The following is a 25,626-nucleotide window of genomic DNA, read 5'->3' as shown; positions in this document are numbered from 1 at the left end:
CATATTTTTAACCCGGAGCCATCAATACCTATCCCTGTTGTATCAAAAAGTACCTGCTAACATGAAGTCAATCAGGAGAATAACCGACTACAGGAGATTCGTGACTTTGACAGATAAACTGATAAATGCAAATAGAAAGAATGAAAATATTGAGCCAAACGATTTATGAGAGATAAGATATTTAAGTGAGTAGGAGCATAGCACATCACAATATAACTGAGATAATACTTTCAGAAAAGAGAGACACATTTTAAAAAAAATATGACAATAAGTGGTAAACAGAAAGGCTGAATTACAAACTTCCTGTGTGTTTTGAGACATTCAGTATCAGAATATTATTTTGACTAAGAAATATTTTTTTATGTAGTGACTGAGAGACTCATGCTGTGACTTCTCGAACTTCCTGTTCCCGAGACAGATGTATACACTTGGAAATTTAGTAAATGATACAATCTATAACTTAACAATATGGAGATTCATTAACGATATCTGAGTTCCAACAAAATCGGAAATGTACTATTACAATAACTTATTGGTATATTTTTATTTAGTTAAAAAATTTAGCCTTCTTGGTATTAACCATGGAAATGTCTATCTCCAACTCATTCAATCTTTATGAAAGTCAATAGTTATAGAACTTCTGGTTCAGAGAGTGGAACCAGGTACAATTTGTTATCTCACAAAATAAACACTCGCAAAATAAAATGCTGTTTATTGAAAGTGGGATATTTTCCATACTCCAATAAACAACTAGGAAAACAAACCTTTCATTCCATTTTAGTAACAGCTTTCTTATTAAGGGCTGTCTGAATGTATGTGTGGCGAGTACATATATATGTGAGTATATATACAGGTACGTTTACATGTAAGTATGTATCCTTTTGCTGTTGCTTATTTTTTTCTTTTGAAGTTTCTTGCTCTTAGATGTGCCATCGTCCTGCAAGAGCAGCAGCTCTGCACAGTGTATGGCAGGATCTGTTCCGACATGCCCGTTTCCATGGTTACCACCGCGTGTGGGGAGAGGTGTCTGTCAGGGACCAATTTACCTCTCCAGACGGGCACTGCCACCAAAGGGAAGACACATGCCCATAAATCTTGGCTGAGATAAAAAAAAAACGGAGTGACAACGAGCAGGACGAAACTGTACTACATTTGTGTACCAAGGGCCTTCACACAAACGGTCACACGAAACACCAGCCGTAAATGAATGTGCTTCACCAGACACACAGAAGCATTTTCAACCTGCTAGTAAACTGGTGATCAAGACAAATTTACAAAATGTTTATTTTGCCATGGACAAAGGGTTAAATATATCAGTAAAGTTTATAATAATACTTTTACAATCGATGAATGAAGAGCAAATGTAATTGATAATGGGAAAATAAGACTTTAGACTTCTTTGTGTCCTTCGATAAAAATAACAGTGCTTGGGAAATAATTCTGCTAAACTAATACAAATGAAATGCAAACATTTTAGCAGCAACAGCAATTAAAATCACTGAGGAGGATTTCTGAGAGGTACGGTAGCTAGAAACAAAATTTCCCTCATTCTGTTTAAGTTAAACTAACCAGAACAAGTTTAATAGTGGTAATTTGGAGACATTTTTAAAAATTGAGCTACAGAAAAAGAGTTAAGTTATAAAGTATTTTAACACGGTGAATAAAAATATACTTTTATTCACTGAGGCAACTCCAAACATACTGTAATAAAAATAAAATCTTAAAATAATTAATTCTTACTCATAAGGTAATTAGAAATTAAGGTCTGAATGATAGAAGTATAAAAATTTAGACAGAAAAATGTAAGACTGGCTCATTTAAAAGTAATTTTCAACATGTGGCTACTTCTTAATTTCAGGTGTTATAAATACATATTTTTAAAGTAATTCATGTTCACAGTGTACATGTACATCTCATGTGCATTCACTGAGGACACAGCTAAAATTCTAGATATACATTCATAGTCACACTAAGGCTGCCTGTGCTCTGCTTATTTGTATCTTCTCTGTCTAGAAAATAGCTTGTTCATTGTTGATTATTCTAAGACCTTCTGCCTGTACCCCTAGAGAGCTTGAAAACAACATTACATACATGATTATAAAGGCTTTGAAGTTACTCAGTACCTGGGGATTGGATCCATCAAATCCTTCCTCATAAATGATTTTCTGGATAAACTGAAGCAGCTCTATGTAGCCATGGGTCAGAGAACTGTTGGTAAGAAGTGGTTCAAATACATAAATGGGCTGATTACAGGGGAAATACAAATGTAAGCTAAAACAGTCAGTAAATAATTAAAAGGTACACATTCACGGGGTTATTTAAATATAATGAAATGAGCCAAAATAATATAAATAATTATAAAAAATAAGATCAATACATCCAGGGAACAAGATACAATGCCTTATATTAACTCGCTCAGTGATCTTGACTTCATGGGAAGACAAAAATCTGTGGAGACTGAGATGACTTAATTATGTCAAGCTTAGTTACCTCCATGAAAATTAGTGATTTCATGAAGCAACTTAAAAGATGAAGCCACTACAGCTTTTCAGGAGTAATCATAGATAATTAACACATGGTTAATGAACTGCTATGCCATGTATACCTGAATAAATGGGCTGATCACCTGAGCTCATCCTCCATCAAAGTTTTAACTTTCTTAGAACAAACTGCTAAAATAATATTCATTCAAAAACCTGAATTAACAGAAATAAAGACAAGTGAGTGTAAACTCCACTTCATTTGTGAAAAGACAATAAAATGAATGTATACATTTAATAAAATGATCTAAAATAAACTGTTTTGCTCTAGATCATTTTTAAACGATGTAAAATAAATTATTTTAAAATACTTTGCAAATGCTATAAAATGTTTCAAAGAAAATTTAGTAAGAGTGAAGAAAATCTGCTTTAACATTAACTGAATTTAAGATTCTTCATAATGGACAACCTGTGTGCGATGGCTGAACATTAAGTGTCATGACTATAAGGTTTTGGAGAATAGCTAATTCATTAACTTTAAAGTGCCAAATGTTGAAAATGATGTAGGTGACCTTAAAAATACCAAAGTATCTGCTTTACTGTGATTCTAGATAAAGTGATCACATAAGCAGAAAAAAATGCCCTAAAGTAAGAATGAAATACACTTTGAAGCATACATGCAACATTACGGAACATAAAAGCCAGTAAATGTAGCAGACTGCTTAGTGTGCAAAGTCAATGGCAGGTGGTTCAGCAAAAATATATGCATACCTCTGTAAAAGTGTTATTGAACATTCACACAGTCCCAAAATAGTTACATAACAAAAACAAACAAAACAAACAAAACAAAAGAATCCTGTTCTTCAAAAAACAAATATGGCTCCAATGGAAGGATTTGGCAGTACAGTTATTTCTCATATAGTTATTTCTCCACTTTCAGTGAAAAATACAATGAATTACATGGACACATTTTTCTACTTCCATGAGAAAATGTATCTATAAACAATGGACAATGATGAGATTATTTCATCTCTTCACACATATTTGTCCTGGGTAGCTCGACTGCTCACCTTTCCCAACACAGAGTTGCTGCTCGAACACAGCGGATTTAATTCCTATCTGAGTCAATTAGCTTTGCACAGGGGGTGAGATCTGCTCCAGGGTCCCAGATTTTGAAATGAACTCCAGGCAACCATTTGATGAATGGCACTATGGGTTAAAGGAGGGTGGACCAAGAATATTTTCAGTGTACCCTAAGCCACCAATAATGAACCTACCTAAGAAAATTATTACTTCACACACATGAAAAAATTTTACAGCATTTCCCCTCTGCCCCAAATTGTTCAATAATAAAATCTGTCTTAAGTACTTGGCAATAAAACTGCTTTGTGAAGGCACATTATTAAATACCACATACATAATTTACATTTCAGTGTTTTAATTGCCACCCGTTATCCAACCAACACGATTTGTTATTTATCTTACATCTTACTCTCTGTTAACTGTAAGTAGATCTAGGATTCCCTTCAAAGAAAAAGGGTTTCTTTTGATATGAGAATAAAAAATGGACATAATGCCAATACATCTTAGTCTCTTTCCCTATTAAATACTGACATAAATAATGTAACCAACAATGCTTAGAACTTTTTAAGTAATAAAATGCATTTCTCCAAAGTAAGGTTTTTAGGAAAATAAATACAGGGTAACAAAATAAAATGGGGAAAAATCAATATATTTAGACATACAAGTTGAGGATATTCATTTTTGTACACATAAAATCGAATCATTTAAAACTGAATCATTTTATATGATCTTGATGTTAAAAATATTAAGTGTTGTTAATCTCCATGAAACATATTTCTTTGTCAGCAAGCTCATTTAATAGTATATTGTTTGGGTGAAAATATCGCCTGTTGTTTTCTAAATTTTTTTTTATTAAACCCCTTTGATTTTGAGGATGTTGTCTTTTGTTGTTGCTGTTCAGCAGTCTAGTAACTCATTAAACAGAAATTGGCAAGAAAGACACCTAGTTACAAGTATGACCCTGGCTTCCTTATGTTTCCAGACCTTTAACAAAGGTAAGGTTATCAAAGTATTTACAATATGTTCCAAAGGCACTACATTTCAAATCATGTATATTCTTTAATGATTTTCATAGTTTTTAACAAATTTTATAGTAAAATGATCTATCTTGAGATTCTACAATATCTTTAAAACTATAACAGTACCGAAATATGAAAATAAATATTAGAAATTTAATTTTAACCTGTAAATGTCAAGCATTAAAAATTTTCATAAGTTAAAAACACTGTTCCATGTTCGTTATTCATGTGTCTGTTTGTGTTACCATTTATTTTTTTGTATTAATATACAACATGGAAAGAGGAACCCAATGACACAAATGTACATCTATATTGATGACTAAGCTTAACTTTCATTTTTTTATCCTCACCTGAGGAAGCAAGAAAAGGAGGAAAAGAGGAAGGGAGAGAGGGAGAGAGAGAAACATTGATGTGAAAGAGAAAAATCAACTGGATGCCTACCTATGTGCCCTGACCAGGAATCGAACCAGCAACTTTTTGGTATGTGGGAAGATGCTCCAGTCAACTGAGCCACACCAGCCAGGGCAAGTTTAGTATTTTTTAAAGAGTTGACAGAAAAAAATTTTTGTGCCTATCAATATCAGCTTGTAGTCTAATAGACATTTTGCATCAGAGAACTTTAATGTGTATCAACAAATGGCACTGGTTTTCTTGTAAAAAGTAATTGTCATTCAATCTCATTAAGGAAGATTTTTAAAAACCTGCTGTAAGAAAATGAATCAGTTGTAGTATATCCAGGAAAGAAATCAAGTAGATAATAGGTAATTATGTTTCAGGTTCTCAAACAATAAACAAAAGAGATACACATCTTAATGTGATCAAAGAATAAATGTGCCAATGACAAAAAAGCTTGGGTAATAGGAGATAAGATTTTGTTTGTGAAAAGGTAAACTACAAAAATAAAATCATGTGTATATAAAATTAACAATTTGAGTGATATGTTTTACTTGGATAATAATAATAAGCTCAGTTTGTTTCTAACAAAACTACGTGATTTCAATTTTAATTTTATTGATTAGTAAAATGTCTGGTACATAATAAATACTCAAAACTTTCTGTGTCAGTCACAACATTTGATCACTACAGTGTCCTTAAGAGCTTAGTATAGTCATTAGTTCCATATTATGATTGAGAAAATTAAGACCCATTAGAAGCTAAGTGATTTGCCCAAGGTTATACGACAATTAAGTGACACTCAAAACTCAAGTTCTCACTTCAAGTTCCTGGCCCTTTGGCTACAGTAAGGTAAAGAAAGCCTCAGAATGAGATCTAAATTCAAGGAAAAGTTTGTGCGTTCCAATACATAGGTGGCTGAGACAGGGTCTGAACAGGGCTCCATTAAAGGTAGTCAAATAAAGTATTCTGGTGTAGAGTTTTAGGAAAGTATTTCTCTTAGTTGTACTGATAAGATATTCACTTGTTTCTAACTTGGTGCATGATTTATGAAGAAAATTTAATGTTAAAAAGTGTAGATTTATAAATATATAAAAGATACCAGAACAGCACAGTGAACAGTATGCTGAAGATTCTACCTATAGTTCTAACTATAACAACAGCTCTAGCTAAACATGAGATATGAAGCAAATTCTCTAATTTTCCTATTTTGGGCTTCAAATTTTTTTCATTTGTATGCAGAATGATTTGCACTGGATAATATCTGTTGTCCAGTTTGACCTAAAATTACATGGTTCAAGAATGACGTTTCTTTTTCTTTTTTAGGAATAATTCTTCTCATTAAAATGATTCATTGCTGTTTTAAAAAATTAGAACTTCTGGTGCATTTAAATATTGATTTAACTATTTGATAGAAACACTTAGGAAGAAAAACAATTATCACTACCAATTAAGATTAATTTAAAGTGAAGATGAAGCATTTTGACATTATTATGTAAATTATTGAGAAAATATGGTTTGTATTGCCAAAAATCTAATTACACATATATTTCAGGTATACACCTACAACAGTGAGCTATAACACTATAGTCATAGTATCAAATGTTTCAACTAATTGTGTAAAATAGTTTGCTGAGCTACAGTTATATTAGCATATATTTTGCATGTGACTATAAAGACTGTGAAGTCTATTCACAAGTAATTTTCAAGTTAAGAATTACATTACTATTACCCTGAAGGCTGTCATTTATTGATTTTTTTCTTTTTGATGCTTAACTGCATGCATAGGCTCAGCAATTCACTGTCTGACAAGAATACTATTGAGAGAGGTTGTGCTCTTTCATGAAAAATCATTATTCTCCACAAATATCTTGCACATTACACGTTATATTATATATGTTATATTATTTTCATACTTTTTTGAATCCTTTTACTTTGCAAGCAAGGTATTTCATTTTTAGATGCAATATAATTTATTTAACTAATCTATACTGACAACTGTTAGTTTTTTCCGGATTTTCTGACAGATATGGTGCTCATTCTAGTGTTACTATTTCTTTATGATAAACTCCTGAAACTGGCATGATGGCAAAATGGTAACAGTGTGCACTCCGACGTCCATCCTCCTGGAGCTGCTCTCACACGTGCCCTCTAACGGATAACAACACGAGAGGCTGCGTTTCTCCGTGTCATCTTTAACTCGCAGCATTATCGTTTTCAGTACTGGGTACTTGAAAACTGCCATCTCTCTGGCTTTTGTTTACATTTCTTTGACTATTAGTGAGGCTTATTAGCTATTTATCTTCTTTTGAGAACATGCTGTTGACCGTTAGCCTATTTTGTATTAGGGTACTCAACTTGTTCTTTTTTTTTTTTTTTTTAATGGAGTCTATTCTTTTTTTTTTTTTTTTTATATTTTATTTATTTATCTTTAGAGGGGAAGGGAAGGAGAGAGGAGAGAACGGGTTTGGGGGGGGGGAGGCTCTCCGGACAGAGGTAACTTGTTCTTACCATTTAAAAATGGTATAAGATATTAATATATATGCATGGGTTTATATATTTTTATTTTATTGATTATGCCATTACGGTTGTTCTATTTCCCCCCTTCATTCCCCTCCACCCTGAGCACCTCTCCCCCACCATTCCCCCCTTTAGTTTATGACCACGTGTCTCAAGTTTTTTAGATTCTATATTTCCCCTACTATTCTTACCCTCCCCCCTATTTTCTACCTACTGTCTATGCTACTTATTTTCTGTACCTTCTCCCCCCTTCTCCTTCTCCCACTCCCCTGTTGCTAACTGTTCATGTGGTTCTTCATTTCTATGGTTCGTTCCTGATCTAGCTGTCCTCTTAGTTTGCTTTTGATTTAGGTGTGGTTCTTAATAACTGTGACTTTGCTGTCCTTTCACTGTTCACATTTTTTATCTTCTCTTTCTTAGATAAGTCCCTTTAACATTTCATGTAATAATGGCTTGGTGTTGATGAACTCCTTGAACTTGATCTTATCTGAGGAACACTTATCTGTCCTTCCATTCTAAATGAAAGCTTTGCTGGATAGAGCAATCTTGGATGTAGGTCTTTGGTTTTCATGACTTGGAATCCTTCTTTCTAGCCCCTTCTTGCCTGTTAGGTTTTGAGAAATCTGCTCACAGTCTGATGGGAACTCCTTTGTAGGTGACTGTCCCCTTATCTCTTGCTGCTTCTAGGATTCTCTCCTTCATTTGAATCTTGGCTAATGTAATGATGATGTGCCTTGGTGTGTTCCTTCTTGGGTCCAACTTCTTTGGGACTCTCTGAGCTTCCTGGATTTCCTGGAAGTCTATTTCCTTTGTCATACTGGGGAAGTTCTCCTTTATTATTTGTTCAAATAAGTTTTCCACTCGTGACTGTTCCTCTTCCCCTTCTGGTACCCCTATAATTTGGATGTTGGAATGTTTAAAGATGTCCTGGAGGTTCCTTAGCCTCTCCTCATTTTTTTGAATTCTTGTTTCTTCATATTTTTCTGTTTGGTCATTTTTTTCTTCCTTCTGGTCCGCTCCCTTGATTTGTGTCCAGTTTCCTTCCCATCACTACTGCTTTCCTGTGCAGTTCCCTTCATTTCAATTAGTTTAGTCTTCATATGTTCCTCTAATTTGTGGCTAAAATCAACCAGTTCTGTGAGTACCCTGATCACCAGTGTTTTGAACTGTGCCTCTGATAGGTTGGCAATTTCTTGTTCGCTTAGGTTTATTGGCTCTGGGGCTCTAAGTTCTTCTTGAGCCCTGTTTTGGTTTGTTTGCGCCTGGTAAGTATGAGGAGTGGAGCCTTAGGTGTTCACCAGGGCGGGGCCACCCAGGTCACTGGGTTGTCACCCTGTATGTGGGGGCAGGGTCAAAGAGGGAAAATAGCGGTCCCCTCTGTTGCTTCCTGCTGCTGGGGCCTGCGAGGTCTGTCTCACTGCTTGCTCCTTCGCTGGTTTATCTGCATGCAAATGTGCAACCGCGGTCAGCCAGCCTCTCTGCGCCTTTACTGAGTCTGCCCGTAGCTACCCCACACCTGGGATCTGCCCTTGGCTGCCTGCGTGCCTGGCTCAGGGGATCTTTTTTGCCCAACCTCACTCCGCTGCTGGCTCTACCCCTCTCGCTGATCTGGCTGAAGGGTTCGTTGTTGTCGGATTCCCGTATTGTTCAATTTTCTGTGGTTTGGCTGCGTTTATTGTTGCTAAAACTTTGTTGTTTTTAGATTTGGTTGTGCGAGAAGGTAAAGTGTTTCCACCTATGCCTCCCTCTTGGTGGAAGTCCTCTATTGAAAAAAATTTTAAACAATATCAAACTTACAAAAAAAGTTGTAAATATAGAACAAAAACTTTTTTTCCGTGTTCTATCAATAAGTTATTGACATGATGACCCATTACTTCTTAATAATTTGGGTATAATTCCTACAAACAAGTAAATTATCCTATTTAACAATAACATGTTTGTTCATCATAAAAATTCAAACACATAAAACATGTGAAGAATAGAAAAAGACATCCAAAATTCAGCACTTGGAGGTGAACATGGCTAACAGCATGACGCACATCCCTCCGGCATCTCTGTGCCGGCCCTTCCACCGCTTACTGAGGAAAACTGCTGTGGGTGGGAAGTATGCTGATAAAAATGTTTTTTCATTCTGAAAACAAGAGTATTTTTTATTAATTAACACATGTAAACAGGACTATAACTATAATAATTTGTGTTTAATTTTGGCATTTCTCTCCAGCCTTTCAAATACTAAGTATGCTATGAGTCTTTTAGATAGTCCAATCAGGGGATTTAGTTGTCAGTCTTTCATGGGCTTATCTGACCACTTATCATGGATTTGTTTTTGGAACTGAAATTAACATCTGAATTCATGTTAGAAAAGGTTAAGGATATTTATTAGTTCTCTCTATAAATGTCCAGATATTATCTTTGTACTTTAATTATACCACCTGCAGGTAAGCAGACAGGTCAAATTCCTCCTTACACTGACGTCTTGCCTTTCCCCCACTAATGCCTTTCCAGACATTAGTGTCAGTACATCACTCACTGTATTCTTTTAATGAAGTTGTTTATAGTTTATTTCTATAACTTCATGACTTTTGTTCTAAACTTTTAGTCTCAACTACAAAATTCTTCCTAAATTCCTTTCTTATGAGTTAATTTTCTACTGGTAATTTCTCAATATAGTGTGGTTCTCTGCTTCTTGATCTAAGGGATATGTATTGTTGAAATAAAATATACTCTTATGTGGCTATGTTTCAGTTACTGGGTTTATGCCACTAGATCATTATACTAAGAGCAAGGCTATATATAGTTACTCAGAGTTATTACCATACTTTGTGCATTGGTCTACTAATTCACTAACACTCAACTCAACACTTGTGTCCTAGATTCAGGAAATAAATAGATAAAGAAAGCATAACTCTTTCCTCCAGGATTTCCAATGCTTGAGAGGGAAGAAGCGGTTGTAGACAAGCCAGATAATTATAGCACAATGCACTGTGTTCTGACAGAAGTAAGAACAAAAGTTAAGCGGGAAAGCAGGGGAGTATAACTATGACTTCAATAGGAAAATATTACTACAAAAGGCTTATAACGAGGTTCCATTTAAGCTGGTAAGGAAACTTGGCAGAAGAAAAATGAAATGACTTCTAAAATCTTGAGTATTACATGTGGCCTCTTTCCACTGATTTTTTTTTTCTTGGAAAGATAACTGGTTGTCTCAGAACTCAGTTCATTCAACTTAACACAAAACTTTTAGCTAATGTAAGACACTACTAGCTATTGTTAGGATAAATGCCAAAATAAAATCTTGAATTTCAAAGAAATATACCAAAATAAATTTATTCTATTTACTACAAACTGCATATAAACTCAATATTCAAGACCTGACATATCTATAATAAAAAAAAAGTGGTATTTTACAGTATAGTCAGTATATTACTCAGCTTGGACTTCCGTAACAAAATAACACAGATTGGGTGGCTTACACAACGGGTATTTATTTTATTTCAGCTCTGGAGACTAAGTTCAAGATCAAGACACTAGTGGGGTTAGTGTCCAGTGAGGGCTCTCCCTGTTGGCTACAGATGGCCACCTTCTCACTGCGTGGTCACATGGCCCTTCCTGGATGTGACCCCAAGAGGAAAGTATGAGCTCAGTGTTTCTTACTCTTTCTGAAAGACACAGAGCCTTGGGCTCCACCCTCGTGACCTCATCTAACCCTAATGACCTCCCAAACACCCCCCCCACCCCCACCGGTCTAAATACCATTACACTGAGGATTAGAACATCTGGCTTTGGGGCACACCAACACAGTCTGTAACAGTAGGTTAAGAACTATGTCGGTAGATTCATTAGTAAATAAGAAAGTTGAGGCACTATCATGTGTTGAAGAACGAGGAACCTTATAAGAAAACAGAAGAGTGTTTGGGTACACTTGTTAGTAAAGCTTAATTCAAAACAATGTCTAATTTAAAAAATCTGACTACAGAATTATTCTCAAAGTTTATTTTTGTATCATTATTTTGTGACTCAGATTATCTAATTTATGACAGTAAAGTATCAAAACAAAATCAACTGGATAACATTATTGTTCTTGTGATACATCTCAGGTTTTTATACCCACGCTTTAATTTGACAGGTTACACTGTATGAATGAAAATGTTCTATAGTCTAATGTACCAATAATTTAAAACTAGTTAATCCAAATTTTAAATGACCTTCAGTTTTTCTTACTGTAAAAAAATAATAAACCTCTACATGTTTCAACAGTCCCTTTAGAAATTACAGAATTATATGTTATATCCTCACATATGATAGTAGGATACAGCTATGTCCTCTTGTTTTAATTACAGGAGAAGTACAGACAACTGTAAGGCTAAGCTTTATTATTTTATAAATGAACCAGTAAGGTTCATTTTAGTGAGATGAGCACACGCTTTTCATAAATTAAAATAAATTTCACATGATAAAGTACCCATTTTCAAAATTAATTTAATTACATGTTTAAAGTTTAATTACATTTAATTAAGCATTTAAGTTTAATATGAAATAAATGAATTATTGGTTAACCATTATGAAATGAAATACTGCCTTGATAATTAAAATCTATAAATTCTCCTGTGTGTAAAAATGTGAGTTTTCAAAAAAGATTCTGAAAACTGTATTTTAGAGACTGTAGGAGACTGTGCTCTCGCAGCTGATCCAGGTGTTGTTTTTTCCGGTGCCCGCTTCACTCTCGGCCCACTTGCAGTGAACAGGGGCCGCCTCGCTCAGGAAAGGGTGGAGGTTCAGGAGACTTGGGTTTGGGTGTCAGCTCAGGCACTGAGAGTCAGTCAGTGATGGGAAAGCTACTTAATGTCTCTGACTTCAAATGTCCTAAAACTCTGGGACAATATAATTTTTCTTGGAAGGCTGTTGGGAGAATTAGTTACTCTATGATCAAATGCCTGGAACAGTTCCTAACACAGAGCAGGTTTTTGACAAGTGTTAATTCCTCCACCCTTTAGTTGTCCAATGAATGAACAAAAACCTTGTACTTTCTGGCTTAGAAAAAGCTTTATACTTAATATATACGTATATTTAATTACAAAGTATCATCATGTTATTTTTTATTGACCTAAATCATACTTAATGTACATTTTACATTTTTTATTTCTCCTAAATAGTTCATGAATGGAGGTAGTATAGCATTATTGCTAAGAAAGGTTTCTGAGTCAAAAAGAACTGACTTTGGGTCTGGGTCCCACCATTTACTATGTATGAAATCATGGAAAAGTAATTTTTTGGTGATTTTTAAAAGATTTTATTTATTTATTTATTTTAAAGAGTGGAGAATGGAGAAACATCAATGTGTGGTTGCCTCTTGTGCACCCCTGCCCCCACCCTCCCGATCCCCCACCCTCCCCCCTCCCTCTCCCCCCCCGCAACCCAGGTATGTGTCCGAACTGGGAATCGAACTGGCAACCCTTTGGTTCGCAGGCCTGCACCCAACCAATCCACTGAGCCACACCAGCCAGGGCCTGGGAAAGTTACTTTGACCTTCCCAGGCCTGTATATATTTTTGTCTGTTTCACTGAATAACAAAAACTAGGCACTAGTAAAATCAATTTTATCATTCAAACTTAACAAAAAAAATTGGTGATGTAGGTAGAATAAATGGTATTCCTCCAGACCTCAATTTTTCACAGAAAGATACTGATTTTCACTGAATTTACAGGATCTGCCCAAAGTTAACAGTAGGACAAGCTCAGTATTAAAACCCAGATTTTTATAAATTTCTTTGCCAGCACTCTGTGCTCTACGACACAGGCAGGTAAAGGTGAAGGACATGAAAATCTTCTGAAGCTGCTGAGCCTCAGATAAAAATCTCTTCAGTGAATTTCAGTATCTTCCTCTGGAAAATGGGAATATTTATTTTATAGGACAGATAACGAAGGTGAAGTATATATTACAGTGACTGACACACAGCAGTCCCCTGTCAACAGGCTAGAGAACACCAGAATTTCTGGTGCAGAATTTCTTTTTCAAACAGATTTAATAAAAATAAATAGGACAGTCTTTACTAAATTCTTATGTAATATTTCTGGGAAAGAGATGATAGAGTTTTTAGTCATTTCAGTTCACAACTTCCTGTCTGTTAAATTTCCACTTAATAAACTGGTTTCACTTTGCAAATAATGGTTTTACAGGGCAAAAGAAAATAGAGGTGATAACAGATTCTGTGGACTACTTTCCCTTGATTCAACTGCATTAAAAATAAAATTAAATATTCGTAACTTTTTAATAAATTATTCAGTGTCCAATACTGTAGTTTACACAGTTTTGCCTTAAATTAGTAGCACTGGTTTAATACCTAAAACTCTTCTCTGTAAAACTCAAACCCTTAGTTCTCTTAAGTCATCTCTAAAAGAACAGATTGTTTTATTTACAGCATTACTGGAAACAGAAACCATAATAAATAAAATATTGGAAAACATGCACGTGTTTAATTTCTGAAACAGCATTTATTGCAAAACATGGAACAATAACATTACTTTATACTATTTTGCTGCTATTGTTATTAATAAGTAATATTTGGGCATCTATTTGCATTTATAACTGAGAGACTCTGATTCAGAAGTGTTTCACATTTTCTTGAAAATAAAAACAGCAGGTATTGCAATTTGGTGTCCAGCCTTTTTAAGTTGCAAATTAAGGGGTAACAGCCTGCCCAACAGTTACAAAGCCAGAAAAAGTAAACTGTGTGTACAGGGTGAGAGCACTTGGTTTACAGGGTGAGAACAGTTGTGAGTATGTAAAAGCAAGTTTATTTTTGTATTATTATTTACTAATTATTGGATCATTTTTCCATATGAACTGTAAACCTACTTCCCCCCCACTGTATAATGAGATAATAAAAAACACATGCACAAATATGCACAATTAAAGTTACATATTATGTAGATTCTAATATCTATTATTAGGAGATGTACTTTTGATATGCATTCTGTCAAAGAATGTAGTAAAAATGTATTCTATCAACCTTTGAAATCAAAACTGGGTCATGAACTTACCAGGGTTCTATGTTAACACTTGAAGGTACTTTTTCTGGAAGAAAAAATCCATGCCATGTTGAAGCCTTAAGTAGTTCTTGTGGTATTTTTTTTGATGCATCATAATAGTGGCCAAATCTTGAAGATGATACTGGTCCAGCCTATTAATAAAACCCATATTTGTTATTTAAAATATATTTAAAAATACAATTTATCTGTCCTGCACTCAGAAAAATGCTGATCTATTTATGCATTTTAATGCAAATAAGAAAAAGCTGATCAGCATTAAATTTCAAAGAAGCATATACAACAACTTCATTATTTTAATCTATGTACTTAGAAATCAACCTTTTCCTCTCCCATGTTTCTTTACTCCCAGTGGTTCTCTAAATTTGATAAAAATTTAATACCTCTTTAGTTTTTTAATGAATCTGTATACCTTCTTAAATTTAAAAAAATTAATATACATGTCTTAATTATTTTTTTAAACTCCAGGCTTTAAGGACAAATATGTAGTAGCTAAGAATCAATGAAAACTTAAGCCGAATTAATTCATGGTGAGGGGCCCAAAAGAAACTAGCTATTTAATTACAGTAAACTGAGCATCGCTTTGAAACTAAATTCTCCCCAGACAGTTTGTATGTATATTCAACATTACTTACAAACAATACTAAGCTTACAGTATAAAATGCACTAGGGTCCTCCAGCTGGGAATGAAGCTCAACATAAAGCGGGGGGAATATATGTGAGCTGCCATAGATAAATCAGAAATCTGGCATAATCACTGACAATTCCACCAACACATTAGTTTTCTCTTAAGAAACTCTAATGACTACTGATGCTGAATTTATTTACATTGGATAGCAAAATCATAGTAATGTCACATTATTCTTATATTGCTTTGAAGGAACTCTGGGCTGATTTCTTCCTTTCAGCACAAGAGAAATATATACACCTCTATCCAAAGTTGAGCTAGTAACAGGTTCCACCTGGCATTAGTTTCTAATGAAATCTCTGATCTAAATTTACATGATTTCAACTGTCCTGAATGCTACAAAACTGACCAGTTTTGGAACATTCAACAAACCAGGGGGCCTCTGCAGAAATTGAAGAATCATACACAATAGGATCTTAACATATTTTACTAAGGAATTAACAACTCTGTAATTTAGATTAGAAATATACATTTGCTCAGACTAGATATTTGCATTTTAAAGACTTTAAGGATTCCTATTCTTAAATTAAATGCCTGTAAACATCAAATTATACAGTAACAGAGGCTAAAAAACGTTTAAGCCTAGTAGAAACATTAGTCTCAGAGTCAGTCTGTGGCTTTAATATTTATTTGCTAAATAAAATGATTGCTCATCTCTCCATAAGGTACTCCTTAATTTTCATTAATGAAAGACCTATTAATTGGCTTAATTTAATCTTTTCAATATACAGAAGTATGGTTCCCAAAAGATGATTCATCTGTTTACCATGAGAATACTGGCTAGTAAATTATATGATGTTAAAGTCTGTTTCTTAAAAACAGGGTATAAAAATTTAAAATGTAAAGTTATTAGTCTAAAGCAATTTAAACAAGGTCTGTTCTTTGGCCTATAATCTATTCTTTATCCGGATTATAGTTCAGAATGTTTTTACTGCAATCTCTGCTAGAGCTCATCTTTTTATTGTGTAAGTCCAGGCCCCCTTAATGTTTTAGAAAGGCCTTGACTAACTGAACTTTGATCTGATGTCTTCATTGAGAAAAACACCAGGTTGCCCATTTCAGATGCAAATCCCTCTAAGGCCCAATAGAATTTAGTAAAGACAGCAAAAAAAGAAGAAACAAGAAGTTTCCAGGATCCTCTTTGAGAATCCTGGGGCACACTGGTGTCCTTAATCCATACTGCTGCATGGATTAAGGTAGGTGATAACCTTTCCTGATTCAAAAGAATAAGCAGAGAGCCTACAAACTGGGTGGAGACTAGGATTTGGTAATAATAAAACACCATGCAATAAAAGCTTGGTCTATGTCAGAAGCCTCTGAAAAGGCCTCAATGTACCACATTCCCAGGCCTAGTAGGGAAGCTTGCAAAAGCCTACCTGAATCAAATAAGCATGAATAATCTATTTTAGCAGGCTGGCCATGGGGAGAGTGAAAGAAAGAGAGACTTTTCACTTCTTTTAAGTTTGAGTTAATAAATTTATTAGTGAACTGAAGGTTCTTCAAGTCCTGTGCACTCAGAGAAATATGCTAACTTGTCAAGAAGTAAAGTATGCTTTTAAAGCTGCCGGTCCCTATTAATGTTTCTAATTTTTAATATTAATGTGATAGAAATCTCAGATTTAGAATGAATCAAGGCAAAAAACTGATTTCATGCTGTGACAGTTTATATATAGAACACATTTAATTAATTAAAATGAAAAATATATTTGGAAGTTTTTATTGCAATTTTCATGAATTTTTTAGAAAATAAGATAAGAAACGAACATACTGACAAGACACTGAAAATTTTATTAGTGATAAAAAATTTAATCCTTCAATAAAAAATGAAAACTAAATATACTCTTCAAGAAAAAAACAATTTTATAAGTTTTTCTAGCCAAGAGACTAGCATTAACATATAATCAGATTTTTGAAATGATATGAAATCTTTTGAGGCCTAGAATTATAAACAAAGACTTAAATATTTCTCTGAAAGGGATAACTAAATGCTTTAAATGTAATAATAATAAATACATGAAAAACTCAACTCTACACACAAAAAAAGATACATTAAAAAATTAGGCATTGATAACCAGTCAGTTTACTCAGTTTAATAAGAACATCTTGCTTTAGCTTTACATTATGAAAACTATGTCACATTCATCAACTACCCATTCATTTGTTGACTGTGGAAGAGAGTTAATTACGATTCAGTAAAAATTTACTCTGGTAAATAAACAAACTCTGATGGGGAGAGACAATCCTCCACCTCCACTAGGTCAGAAAGAAACAAAACTGAGAGAAAAGCTGCACCACAAATAAACAATCTAAACAAGACATTTCCTATGATTGGTACCGTTTCTTATTTCTCGGTGTGGCAAAACAGAAAGCAAGAACCCAAATGGTTACTAAACCACTCTGAGCCTCAGTTCAAGCTCCAGAATTAGAGCTGAAAACTGTTTCACTGGGCTGCTGTGAGACTCTGATGCAACACTGGCAGTGACTTTTCTGCAAGTTGTAAAGCACTGTTGTAAGTGTTATTATTATTGCGTCCTGATCCACTAGCGATCAGAAGATTCATTACTATCTCTTGTAATTACATTGCGTTATTGAACAAATGTTATTTGTTGTCATCTACAACATGCGCACATCTGTGACAGCACTGTTGTGGCTGAAAAACTAAGGCAGAAAACCAAAGTGTAATGAACTGAATATAATAAACATCCACGCACTGTCATGAATTGCTGCAGTCACTTGTGGGCCTTTGCAGTAGGAGAGCTCTACAACACCGAAGGAACTGAGGCTCAGACTGTGCTGTAGGCTAGCAGTTTGTGGGGTGGAGAGAGCAGGGCTTGATGACCAGACAGGAAAGAAGAGGGCAGTGCACTCAGGAGACGGAATCAAAATCAAAGGACGAGGGACCTGGGTGGGCCTTTGAAAACTACACACCCCTCTTACTGGAAGCGCTGGCTTTCTGCTTTACTGAGCTATTGTTATTGATTGAGTTGTGCATAGTTTATCTTTTTTTGGCATTCCCTAAATGGAAATATGACTATTTCTAGTCTTAAGACTTCATGACAACCAATATTCAAAGGCATACCTGATAATCGACACAGTTAGTTTTGGACTACTTGTTTAATCTTTACTCATAATAGTGTTAACTATACTTTGGCCTGAGCAAAATACAAAAAAAACAGAGTTTAGTTGGTATTGTTTTTAAACTGCTAATGGCAAAGTAAGGTCTGGATTTATAAAGTAGAGATAATGAGTGATCACCAATGCCTATCAGTTATGGCAAATCACCACATACTAAAATTTCTGTATTAAGCAAATATACATGTTGGTGACATTTCAAAGAAAAACAAAGAAGCCACAAGATGATTTCTCTGTTCTAAACTTGACAGAACTTACTTGTAAGTATAAACTTAAGTTTGACCACTGACTAAATTAAAAATAAGCTGTTCTTTTATTTGTATTAATTAATGCCACTTAACTGAGTTTCATATTTAACTCACATACTATATAATTCATTCACTTGTGTATTCAACAAGTAACTATTGAGCACCCACCGTATGCCAGTAAAACAAAAGAGTCCCAAAGGTCCTTTCTTTCATTGAGCTGACATTCTGGTAGAGATAGATGCTGTACTATAAGTGCCCCCAAGAAAAATCAGACGGTAAAAGGAGATGATAGAGAGAGAGCGTGGTTTTATTTTACATGCGGTGACAAAAGAAGACATTCCTGATAAAGTGGCATTTTAGTGGAGATGCAAAGAAAATGGGAGAGAATAAGTCATCTGGGAAAGACCACTGTAAGAAGAGCACAATTTTTAAAACACTCAAGTTGAAAATCTTGAAAACTGAGCACTGGCTTTATGTATTAATGTCACCTCTGAAGTCTGCTCCCCTAGACAAAACAATGCCGGCACCCCATGTGGAAGGGAAAGGGGGAAAAAAGGACTAATCACTTATATGTAAAAGGGGGGCAGGAATTTCATCTACAATTACAGTACAAAAAGAAACCATGAATTATGAAGAAACAAAAAACTTCTCTACAACTTACAACAAATTTTCTAATAAGCAGTGAGAAAAATTGCTTAAAGGTTCAGTTAATTGCATTTTCACTTGAAGAATGTTACTACCAATGAAAAGACCAAAACCTAGAGAGGGAAGAGTAAAAATAAAGGAAACAGACGGCACAGTGACTTATATAATCTAAAACTGTCTTTACCAAAAAGATACCTATGATTTGGAGCTTGCATTTTCATTACTCTTTCAGAACACTCCAGTAGAAAAATCAGAACAGTCACTCCTTGCAACGGTCAGGACGGACTGATGATTGCCATTTGTGGGAGGTGGGGGGGTAGCACTAAGGGACTGAGTACAAAGGGAAGGGATCAATAAATACAAATTGGTAGAAAGAAAACAATCATAGCAATGTAAAGTACAGCACAGGGAGTACAGTAAATAATATTGTAATAATTGTGTCTGGTGCCAGGCGAGCACTGGAAATACTGTGGGGAGCACTTTCTAAAGTATGTGACTATCTAACCACTATGCTGTTCACCTGATACTAATATAGAATAATATTGAATATAAACTGTAATTGAAAAATAAAATAAAAAGAGTCACTGCTAAGCCCAGTTACACAAATGAATCTGCCAGATCAAAGATGTAAACTTCTTTGCCATTAGGGTTCTCAAGTGCTAATTCTATGTTCCTCGTCTGTTCTAAACTCTTATCACTCAACTCACATTTTCTTACACAGAAGAACTACAGCTATTCTGGCCTCTTGTACCTAGTTCTCAGTCACTGCCAAGCTAGGCTACACCTATGAAAACCACTGATTACACAGTTTCCTTTTTTTAAAAATAAATGGGTGTTATTCTACTGTAACACTGTTTTTATTTAACTAGTTGCTTACTGACAGATATTTAGGTCCTTTCCAATCATTTGCTATTTAGAAATATGTTGCATAAAAAGCTCATATATGATTTATTTTACACTGTGTAAATATATTCATCGGGTAAACTTTCTCCCCAAAATCAAAAGATATATTGATTTTTTTGTAGTTCTGAAGGTTACTACCAGGTGAACTTGCACAGAAGTTACACTTACTTGCACTTCACCAGCATAGTGTGAGTGCGAATCCCACCCACCTCACCCCACCCCACCCCACCCCACCCCACCCCACCAGTTAGTGTCTTTCCAAACATTTTAGGTTACTGACAATCTGATCAGAGAAAAATGGCAAGTCGGTGTAGCTCTAAATTGTATTTCTCAATTGTAACTGAAATTGGGCACCTGTTTCCATATGTTTGAGTCACCTGAATTTCCTTTTCATACTTTGACCATTTAAAAAATTGCATTTAAGACTAGTATGCCTTATTCAATTTAGACGTTCTTTATATACGAGGAGATTTAGTTCTTTTTTAAAAAAAATTTTTTATTTAATTATTTTTCAACTACAGTATTCTGTCTTTTACTCCCATCCCAGTAGTTCTTATTTTTTAATATGAGTTTTAAATGTCCTGTCTCCAGTCTGTAGTTTGTTCCTGGTCATTTAAATTACAGCTTAAAATCCTATTATTCAGATAGCTTTCCTATCTAAATTAGAACAATTCACTGTTGCTTAATCTGTATCTATTACAACATATTTTATACTTGGTACACAGTTGATGCTTAATTAATATCTGCTGACTGAGTAAACAGACCTATCATTTGCTAAGTATTTACTGAGTATGTGGGTATTAATACAGTGCTGGAGACAGAGAAAATGAAACAAGATCTCAGCCTTTACAGAGAATTCTGTCTGGGGGAGAAGAGGGTTATACTAACAACTATAAAACAGTGCAAGCACTTTAAAGTGTACGAAGTACCATGGAACCAAAAATTTAAAAACTAAGCAATTATATATGGAAAGCTGTCAGAGTTAGTAGTAACATTTGCACTTGGAGAAGGATGAGTTGATGAATAAAGCAGTGAAATGCTTTAACAGCAGAAATCTAAGCAAATCATAAGGAATGATTCTCACAAGATGGGTGAATATAATGTTTCATATGCACACATGCAGAGGAGGCTAAACAGTAGGCTTGAATTAAATTGTATAGATCATGTATATGCCTTAAAAATTTATATTTAATATAACAGGTTGATAATGGCAAATAGGTTTTATCTCATATACCACTAACTCTCATCAACTGGTGTGATCGTCCTGCCCACTCTACAGAAAATTCTAAGATTGCATCTAAGCTTTACAGGAGGGTACTACGACTGACAACCTGCCAGGAATTCAGAAGGAGGCAGTGGAAACAGGACAACAAATTAGGCATGTGCAGTTTAGCAGTGTCGTGAACATACTTCTGTCCTTGGGAAAGCTAACACTGATCTCAATGTGGAAGACTAGAGAACGGCGGACTATGGGAATTGTGTTGTATTCAGATTAGAATCAATCTCTTGCTCTCTCTGTCCCTCCCTCCTTCCCTCCCTCTCTTTCCTTTTCTCTATCAGTAAGACAATCTCTGGTAGACATTATAGTATTCTAAAAGTTAATGAAGCAAACAAACAAATGAGGGAGATAATAGATGAAAATAACATTCAACAGGACAGAGTTCATGATCTTTAGTGGCCAGATTTATTGACATCTATTTTGACTTCTCAGAGATTCACCCCTAACTTTCCTCTTAGTTAGTACTGGATAGGCCCAGTTATGTGATACCTAAGTTTGGAAGTATGATGGTTGAAAAGGTATACAAATAAAAACAGTAATTCCAAAGAACTATGACTTACATTGAATATTTAGAAGTGATCATACTCGATACAAATGGCTTTGTTAGTTATCATTAAAATGTCCATAGTACCCAATACAATATATAGAGCCAAAGCAATTCCTATGAAGACAGCAATAGAGTATTTCATGAACTAGAACAATGTTCCAAAAACTTATGTGAAACCACAAAAGACCCCAAATAGCCACAGAAATGTTGAGAAAGAAAAACAAAGTTGGAGGAATCATGCTATTGATGTCAAAGTATACTACAAAGCCATAGTAATCAAAACAATATGGTACTGGCATAAAACAGTCATAGAGATCAATGGAACAGAGTAGAGAGCCCAGAAATAAATCTACACCTTTATGGTCAATGGTCAATTAATATTTGACAAAGGAGGCAGGCATATACAAGCAAAGACATCTATTCAATAAATGGTGTTGGGAAAATTGAGCAGATACATCGAAAATAAAAAATGAAACTAGACCACCTTCTTACAACATCCAGAAGAATAAACTCAAAATAGATAAAAACTTAAATGTCAGACTCAAAGCCACAAAAATCCTAGAAGAAAACACGAGCAGTTAAATCTCAGATATTTATCATAGCAATATTTTTTTCTCATATACATCCTTGGGCAAGAGAAGCAAAATAAAAAATATACAAATGATATTATATCAAACTAAAAAGGTTTTGCACAGTAAAGGAAACCATCAACAAAATGAAAAGACAACCCACTGAATGGGAAAACATATTTGTCAATGATACACATGATAAGGAGTTAATATCCAAAATTTACAAAGAACTCAAAAGACTCAACCCCCAAAAGGTCAAATAATCCAATTAAAAAAAAGAGCAAAGGAACTGAATAGATACTTCTCCAAAGAGGACTTACAGATGACCAACAGACATATGAGAAGATGCTCAACATCACTCATCATCAGAGAAATGCAAATTGAAACCACAATGAGATACCATCTCACATCTGTAAGAATGTCTACCATCAATAAATCAACAAACAACAAGTGCTGGAGAGGATGTGGAGAAAAGGGAACCCTCATGCACTATTGCTGGGAATGCAGATTCATACAGCCATTGTGGAAAACAATATAGAGTTTCATCAAAAAATTAAAACTGGAACTGCCTTGTAACCCAGTGATTACACTTCTGGGAACTGTCTGAAGAAACATGAAGTGTTAATTGGAAAGAATATATGTACCTATGATTACTGCAGCATTATGATCACTGCAGCACCACCTACAATAGCTACAATTTGAAAGCAGCCCAAGTGCCCATCAGATCAGTGGATTAAAAATAAGTGGTACCTTTACACAATAAAATACTACTTGGTCATAAAAAAATAAAAAAATAAAAAAATAAAAAAAAGGAAATCTTATCCTTTGTGACAGCATGAACAAACCTGAAGAGCATTATGCTAAGTGAAATAAGCCAGTCAGAGAAAGACAAGTAGCATATAATTTCACTTATATGTGGAATCTAATGGACAAAATAAACTAACAAACAAAATAAAAACAGATTCACAGATATAGAGAACAAACTGATAGCTGTCAAAGGGTGGGGGCTCAAGGGGCTGCGTAAATAGAAGGGATTAAGCAAAAACAAACAAACAAAATAACTCATGGTATTACCAGAGGGGAAGGGGGCTGGCAGAAGGTAACAGATGGTATGGGGGGGATAAATCGTGATGGAAGGAGACTTGACTTGGAGTGGTGAACACATAATACAATATACAGATGATTATAGGGAACCCGTCTGCATGATATGGCAAATGTAGCCCAGTTCCTGATTTGGAAAACCACAGGGAGCGAGGTCAGTACACAGGAAGCCAAACCCATGGATCAGTTTTCCTGTGGGGAATCAGGCCTGCATTGTACCTAGGCTGCTATGAGGTTTGTTTCTTCTAAAACTCCCTCATCCTGAATTGAAGCAAGAAATATTTACTGCATATCCCTAAAGTAACTTCCTAAAATCTGTGCTAAACCTCCCAAGTATGGAGTGTAACCAGTTCAACCACTTTTCCCTTTGCATTTGCAAATATTTTTCTTCTCTGATGTATTAGCAACATCCTCTCCCTTGTTATCGGTAAAAAGTAATCAATTACCTACAGCAAACTTGTGCACAGTAAATGAGGACCATCCTTGATGTAATGTACCCAGAAAAGCAATAAAAGCCTGTCCAGTCAGGGATCAGTGCCCTCTCTCTCACTTAGAGAGTGGCCACACTGTCCCTTTTTCTCCACAGGACTTCTGTAGTCTGTGTGCATTTGTTCATCACAGCTACAACACACAGACCCTGTGGGCCGGAGTCCCCACATCAGATGATGTATCATGTATACACTTGAAACTTGTATAGTTTTATCAACAAATGTCACCTCAATAAATTCAATAAAAAAATAAAAAGAAAAAATATGGCTTTGTTAGTTCACTTACTCTGGTTTGCAACCTTAGAATAAAGTATTCTATATGGCAACAATGGAAAAAAATGAAATAATCTATTTTGGTCTTAAAAAAACCCCAATTTACCATAATTTTATTTTTAAGAAATATGTCATCTTGATCAAATATGCTATAAATACCTAGTTATTTAAATAAACAAATACACATTGTATTGCACTTAAAAGATAACAGATACACAACAAGAGATTCCATAAAATGAAAACAAATGCATTGGAAAATTTTAGAAATAGCTTGTATGTTGACTTGCCTCCATCTTGGGTAACAGCTGATAACGCCACGCTATTTTCATCTTCATGTTAGAGTCTGGTGCTTTATGATCACCCGCATCTTCATCAAATTCCTTTTTACAACTATCATCAAGTAACGGTGCAGGAAGTCCCTGTGAAAACAGAATGATACATTACTGAGCATGTGTGGTAAAAACTATAATTTTCTTAAATAATATTAGCAATACTAAAATATTTCAATGTAGTAGAAATTGTTGCCTTACAAGTGGTTTAAGTACAGTTATGACAAAAAGAAATCTAAAACAAGAGAAAAGGAGTAAATCGAATTTAAATAAAAAATTCCATTTTTTATACTAACCAAAACTGCTATTGCAACCAGAAGCTGTGCTTGCTTACATTTTAAATTTATACACTGAGTCTCAAATAAGCACTTACATATATATATATATATATATGCAATTATTGTTATGTTTGCCACAAGGTAAAAAAAAAAGAGTGTGCACAATCGGTTTATAATTCTAAACTGAATTAAAAAAACTCATTCATTGAAAAATAGGTGAAGAAATAACTAAGAATAAAGACACTTATTTTATTCTTATATTCTTACATTTTATTCTTTTATTCTGGACAGACCTTATACACATACTGTATTTTTAGGATTATAAGATGCACCCTTCCCAAATTTGGGAGGAAAAAGGGAGTGTGTCTTATAGTCCAAAAGTAGCTTACCTGGCTCACTGAAGGGGGAGGGGTGGAGGCCTATGTTATTTATGTTATTAAATACTTAAGCATATTTTTTGCTTCAAAAATTTCCCCCTATTTTCCTCTAAAACCTAGGTATGTCTTCAGGTCCCGTGCATCTTACAGTCCTAAGAATAGATATATAGATAGATAGACATAGATATATTACACAAAATCTTTCTATAAAAGTAGTATATGATAAAA

General features: G+C 34.6%; 1 protein-coding gene across 3 annotated transcripts in view; it reads right to left on the bottom strand.

Annotated features, from left to right (window-relative positions):
* Positions 1–25,626, bottom strand: part of ELP4 (elongator acetyltransferase complex subunit 4) — a 194,590-nt gene that overhangs the window by 129,318 nt on the left and 39,646 nt on the right. For all 3 annotated transcript variants that reach the window (XM_037126657.2, XM_053672937.1, XM_053672936.1), the window contains exons 4-6: positions 24,702–24,833; positions 14,536–14,675; positions 2,124–2,208 (exon numbers count right to left, since the gene is read on the bottom strand). In XM_037126657.2, coding sequence (XP_036982552.2) covers positions 2,124–2,208; positions 14,536–14,675; positions 24,702–24,833 — 357 coding nt within the window. The remainder of the gene's footprint in view (positions 1–2,123; positions 2,209–14,535; positions 14,676–24,701; positions 24,834–25,626) is intronic.

This window comes from Artibeus jamaicensis, unplaced genomic scaffold (assembly GCF_021234435.1).
Source record: "Artibeus jamaicensis isolate MK-2021 breed Jamaican fruit bat unplaced genomic scaffold, CSHL_Jam_final contig_797, whole genome shotgun sequence".
NCBI classification, from domain to species: Eukaryota; Metazoa; Chordata; class Mammalia; order Chiroptera; family Phyllostomidae; genus Artibeus; species Artibeus jamaicensis.
The sequence above is the reverse complement of the archived record's forward strand: the minus strand, read 5'-3'. Positions and strand labels throughout refer to the sequence as shown.